At 43.0% G+C, this 6094-nt stretch overlaps 2 protein-coding genes across 2 annotated transcripts; one reads left to right on the top strand and one right to left on the bottom strand.

Annotated features, from left to right (window-relative positions):
- Positions 1-773: 773 nt before the first annotated feature.
- Positions 774-4014, bottom strand: EAE98_012330 (uncharacterized protein). The gene is made up of 4 exons (XM_038959955.1): positions 3701-4014; positions 3600-3644; positions 1450-3535; positions 774-1397 (listed from the first exon to the last, which is right to left on the bottom strand). The coding sequence occupies exons 1-4, from the start codon at positions 3726-3728 to the stop codon at positions 1091-1093; spliced, it is 2466 nt and encodes an 821-aa protein (XP_038803712.1). The 5' UTR covers positions 3729-4014; the 3' UTR covers positions 774-1090.
- Positions 4015-4142: 128 nt separating this feature from the next.
- Positions 4143-5721, top strand: EAE98_012331 (uncharacterized protein; the record flags this gene model as incomplete). Its single annotated transcript, XM_038959956.1, has 3 exons — positions 4143-4810; positions 4862-5213; positions 5260-5721. The coding sequence occupies 3 exons, from the start codon at positions 4143-4145 to the stop codon at positions 5719-5721; spliced, it is 1482 nt and encodes a 493-aa protein (XP_038803713.1).
- Between the last annotated feature and the right edge of the window lie 373 nt (positions 5722-6094).

Consider the following 6094-nt stretch of genomic DNA (forward strand, 5'->3'; position numbering starts at 1 on the left):
CGTCTTCGGGATTTTAGAGTTTCAGATCTCGATTTTGTAGATATTATCGATTTTCTCTTCTTTCGAATTGTGTGTGAAGGGAAATGTAAATATAAATGTTGAAAGTAGATGTTAAAAGTAAAAGGAACAATCAACTTCTCCCAAATCCTACAGATCACTCAAATCTCAAATCTCAAATCTCAATTCCAATTCCAATTCCAAAATCATATCTCTATATACCCCTTCCCTTCCCTTCTCTCCCCCCATCTCCCCTTCTCCTCCAATCCAATCCCTTTCCCAATCCACCCAATCCACCCAATCCTCTGACTCAACCCCCTCCCCCTCCCCATCCCCATCCCATCCCATCCCATCCCCATCCACAAACACATAAGCACAAATCACGTGTGCGGGGAGCTAATTACCCCATCCAGCAAGTCCACGCGAGACGCGGCAAGAGTTTGCGATTACTCACGCGATACTGAATTTCCAAATTTCCAATAAGATGCTCCTGATTACAGATGTATGTCACTCGCTACCTAGGTACCTAGGTAAGGTCCGTATCTTTACGTATAAGGACATCAATTATGCAGTAAGACGATACGTACGGCGATACCGATATGGTGATCTTAAATATAGAGGCAATGCGGTCGTGAGTTTATTGATCGCAAGGTATTTCCTTTGTTATGTGTATATGTAGATACATAGTCTATGCATGCGTACGCGAATTTAAATGTGATATTTTGTTATAGGTAGCAGAAAGATCTCGTGTCTAGCTAGCTAGCTCGGCTCTGCGAATCTAAGTTGAGCCTTACAATATCAATTGCATACGAGATTGTATCGAAGCAAAGCCAAGCCAAGCAAACTCGAGATTCTCATAGTATCATAACATACATACTTAGGTATCAGCACGGGGAAAAAAGTGTAATATTGGGTATCAAACCATATGAGATCCAGACTCCCGACAACCCCATTCCATTCTATCCCAACCCATCCACCCATATCATTTCATATAATAACGAATCAAATCCCACACAAACGAATTCAAAGAATCGTTTTACATTACACCGTCATTAGCTTCCTTTCCATTTTTCCCTTACCCCCAAACTTTCCTCTACGATTCCATGTCCCAATCCCAAACATAAAATGTCCAGAAATGTTCCTCCCCATCAAACTCCCCTTCATCATGCGCAGAATCTAGACTTGCCTGCAATTCCCTTGCAAAGCCCCAGATTTCATCTAGAGTATACCTACCACCATGTAAATCTTTCTGTAGACGACCCCAAAATTCTTCATCTTTTAAGCCTTGCTCTTCCTCGTATCTATACTTCTCTTTGAAATGATCATAAAATCTCTGTTTTTCATCATCGGGAATATCGCCAAATTTGGCTTCTCTTCGAGATTGAGCAGAGACGGGATTTCTATAAAAATATTTAGAACAGTAGAATGGAGTACGAAGGAATCTTAAATTACCTGTTGGCACCTCGGGGAGTATCGTAGTTGTCCGAGAATGGATCATTCCGGTCATCGTTATTGCTTTGACTTCTATGTGACGACGCAGCGGAACGTTCTCGTTCTACTTGTGGTATTTGTTGCACCGGCCTTCTCGATCTCTTCTTATTTTCTGCTTCCAGCTCTAGTCTGATTCTTTCAGCTTGTGGGAGTTTTCGGTACGCAATTTTCTCCATTTCAAGTTCGATCAGACTAGCTTTCTTTGGGCTGGCCATTATGGTTTTCTGTTGGGATGAGTTGAATTCTCTTATCTTTCGCTCTTGCTCCAGTCTCTCAGTTTCCAACCTGGCCTCTTCCTCTTCCCGTGCACGTCTAATTTCCTGGGTCAATGCAAGATGTTTCTCAATTTCCTCCTCTCTACGGAGCTCAGCAATCTTCATTTGACATCTTCGCTGCAACACATCTCGCAAATGAGTGCGAAGTTCCTTCAATGGTTGCCTCGTCTGGCCGCAGTTCGTAGGCTGTAAATCCTTCTCCTGGTTTTCGAGATAAGAGAAAAGATTGAGGATTAAACTGGTGATCCGATTCACAGTTAATAAAGCCTCGATTGACAACACCTGAAGGTTTCCATATGTAAGCATTGCGGTTCTCAAGACTTTCAAGAGTTCTCGAATAAGAACAATGTATATGTCCTCCAAATATCTACGTCTCTTCCTTCTAACAGGTTCGGGAGCATCTTCCGCCAAGGGCTGTAGCTTATCATCTACCCTGTTATTCAAACGATCAATCGTTTGCTCGATATGCGAATTGACTTCGATCTGCTTGGCATCGTTCTCCTCATTTATTGCTAGTTTAAGGGTTTGATAAAGTTGTTGGAGCATTTTCAAATACCGGTCCGTATTCTTTCCCGATATTGTTACAAGGCCACGCTTCTCTAGAACTACTGGTATCCATGTACCCCTAGTTTCTCTACAACCGAACCGTTTTGAAATTTTTTCAATATCCGGAAAAAAAGTACGGGTGACGATTCCAGTCCAGGCGACAAGTTGTTGGGAAATTTCTTGATAATTTTCTTCCTCATCATCAGATTCGTCATCAAGTTCTTCTCCAGCCGCTACACGTTGTTCTGGAATATTGGCGGCGGTTGCTACATTAGGTTTTTGTCCAACATTATCGGCGACTTCTCCCGGTTGCCCTTCTCTGACTCCCACTTTGCGCGAAGACTGAATCTTCTTGTTATGAAAACCATTTGCATGGTTGCTGCTGATTGTCCTCGCAACATTTGCGCTTTGTTTATGCTGTTCTCGCGAAATTTGACCTTGCGGTTTTGCCGGGGTTAGAGGCATAGCTATTTCTGTTATTCCATCGCCTCCATCGTCTTCGTCGCCTTCATCTTCTCCATCCTCTACATGCTCTCCGTCGCCTCTCGTTTTCCGAACGCTTGCACGTCTGCCGTTGGAGGGGGCACCTACGTCAGGTTGTCCAGGTTCTTGGTCAACTGTTGAGTTACCATTTCCAATATCTGCCACGTCAGGCAAGTCTTCATCAAAATCTCCAGACTCGTCAACAACGCTCGTGTCAGGCTGATTCCGAACTTTTTTGGGCTTCACACTATACTGCTTGGTTTTCGGGGTACCCTTCACCGATAAACTTTTACTTGCTCGCTTGGAAGGCGCGGGTCGAACATCTTGATTATCTTCCTCGGCAACGAAGTCATAGATGCTTGGATCATCTCGTTTGCGCTTTTGGGGAGAAGCACTTTGAAGTTGTGATACGTCTTGCGCGTCTCCCTTTTCTTTTTCCTTTGTTATTTGTTCTTTCCTGGGACGGCCCCTCTTTTTTTTCTCAGCTGGTGATGCTGGCTGAGCATTTTCAAGTTCTTTTGTCATATCTTCCGGCTCCAGCCCGGATGGATCCTCATTATTCTCATTTAATTGCTTGTTCAGTGCATCTTCAATATCCTCGTCCGATTCCGGTGCTACCTGTACAGGTTGTCGAGCCTGCCTAGCGGATGGAGCATGTTTTCTTGCGACTTTCATATCTACTTTTGGCGGCGGTCGATGTATTTTATTAAGAAAGTCTGCCGATGAGGCATCATCTGCTAGTGCTGCCATTGATAATACAAGGTTAGAAATAAGTACAAATGTGTGAATAATGATGAATGCACTTACCAGATCCCGATCGCGTCGACTTTGAAACCCCACTCTTCGCTTCTGCTAATATCAGGCCATCAGACATACATAGTCGCGTATTTATTATCAAATGCACTTACCAGCTTCTTGACGTCTGGTTTTTGGCATGGTTCCGAAGCTCCCTTGAGAAAGAAATGGGTTGACCTTGACAGCTTGCGCGAATATTTGTAGTGGAGATCTTGAGAGTCTTGTAGTACGAGTCGAGAGACTTGCTCTCAAGGAGCTGTATTTGAAATTATTGTAAAAAATTCATTCAAGTAGATGTACCAATCGAAACTTGTCGCGGCGCATTCATAATGAAGTATTGAACACGAACAAAAGATATGGAAAATCTGATAAGCAACCACAGGGCAACAATAAATAATGCCTGCAATCTAAACCAATCAAAGAGCTCGGGACAAACAGGGATATAGCTCTCTGATTGATATCATAATGCTTACCCCATGAAAGGAGATATCAAACAGAATCGCCTCGAATTTATATCTTCAACACGTTGACTCTTGCCACGGAGCAAAATTGAAGATGGCTTCACAGCAAATATCAAACCCAACTTCAGAGACTTCCTTATCTCGAAGCTTACCGATTCTAGATTCATCACAACCACATACTTTCATAAAGCCTGTAAAGAAAATTCATGAAGGTCACGATGTGCCCCACTTCCTCACATCAAAGGCCTATACGGATATTGGTGTGTTTATCATGCAACTCAATATTGCTATGTGTCCTAGGAAACCATCTGAAATCGGTGGAAATCCTCAGACGTGGACACTCGATTCTCCCTTGGAGTTATCAGAACCCGTGAAGAAATTACAAGACTTACTGCAAAATATTGATGCTATCATTGATGAAGCACCACCTGACACAGGACCAAGAAGATTTGGAAACGTTAGCTTTCGAAAATGGTACGATTTACTGGAGACGAGAGTGAAGGACTTACTGAAGCAGTATTTACCGGCTGAGGTCCTCCATTTTGGAGGTAGTTCTCCACAGGATGAGGTATCGGCTTTGGATGAACTTACTTCTTATCTGCTGGGTGGATTTGGAAGTGCGCAGAGACTGGATTATGGAACGGGTCATGAACTTAGCTTTTTAGCTTTCTTGGGATGTATCTGGAAGTTGGGCGGGTTCACAAAAACACCTTCAAATGGGGGCGAGTTAGAGAGAAGTATTGTGATGGGTATTATAGAGCCGTATGGTTTATCTTCTTTCATATCAAGGAAATGTGCTAATGTGACTATTAGTTACTTACGTGTAGTCCGACGTCTTATTCTCACATATACTCTAGAGCCAGCTGGATCTCATGGTGTCTGGGGACTAGATGATCATTCATTTTTGCCATACATTTTTGGATCTTCTCAATATTGCCCAGCTATTACCAATGATGAAGCTATGCCAGTTGAAGGATCTTTACCAGAATCTCCAAATCCAGGAGACGTAGCTAGGAAGATGACTGTTGATCGAGAAAGGAAGAACAATATGTACTTCTCTGCAATTGGTTTCATCAATGATGTCAAAACTGGCGCATTTTGGGAACATAGTCCAATACTTTTTGATATATCCGGAGTACGATCAGGATGGGGAAAGATAAACAAAGTCAGTATTCATTCTTGATACCTCCAACCATTCTAACGTGTTTTAGGGAATGATCAAAATGTATAATGCAGAAGTACTATCTAAATTTCCAGTGGTACAACATTTCCCATTCGGATCATTATTTAGTTGGGATCAAGACCCTCATGCTGTATCCGCGCCTCAAACCGTCCACACAGCAAATCAACCTCAACCAACAGGTTCGGGCGGAACACCAGCCACCCGACCATCAGCACAAGAAGGTACAAGAGCACCATGGGCTACCCCTTCACCATCTCAAGGCATACCACCCACAGTTGCGCCATGGACAAATCCAGGAGCCGCGACCGGTATGCCTTCAACAAGACGAATAATACCTTCTACATCTACAACGCCTCTCACAAGATCAACACCTCCCTCGGGATCACTCCCTCCAACGACAAATCCATCTGTTCCAAATAATGATGCATCCACATCTTCAAACGTACCACATCTAGATAATAGACCAACACGTGCACCATGGGCTAAATAAATAAGGAGAAGACGTTTTTGCTTGCTTGCTGATCCGATGCAAAGAAGAAAAGGGGGTACAATAAGTTCAATAAGTACAAGTACACATACAAATAGATACCTCGCACCAAACCCTTTCGGAGAGTTTCCATTAGGTATTAGGTAGACCGTAGCTAGCTACTCGTACCTAGCTATCCATAGAATTTTATGCAGTGTTATTAATCAAGAGTTGTTTATTTATGAACGATTCGCATCTGCATGATTCAATCACTCATTTACACACTCGTACCTACAGTATATACCGTATTATTCATCCATTTTTCATGGATGCATGTGGGGATATGTCAAACTACCTAGTAGGCTCGGGCATGTAGGGAGGTAGGGTAGGTATTGAG

The sequence above is a fragment of the Botrytis deweyae genome (genome assembly GCF_014898535.1).
Source record: "Botrytis deweyae strain B1 chromosome Unknown BDEW_063, whole genome shotgun sequence".
Lineage (NCBI taxonomy): Eukaryota > Fungi > Ascomycota > Leotiomycetes > Helotiales > Sclerotiniaceae > Botrytis > Botrytis deweyae.

Excerpts from the sequence above, each read along its gene's own strand:
- EAE98_012330 (XM_038959955.1), bottom strand. The coding sequence starts at position 3,728 with ATGCCAAAAACCAGACGTCAAGAAGCTG. Across the intron at positions 3,645-3,700 it reads AACCAGACGTCAAGAAGCTG|CAGAAGCGAAGAGTGGGGTT; the intron begins GTAAGTGCATTT and ends GCCTGATATTAG. Across the intron at positions 3,536-3,599 it reads GTCGACGCGATCGGGATCTG|CACTAGCAGATGATGCCTCA; the intron begins GTAAGTGCATTC and ends TATCAATGGCAG.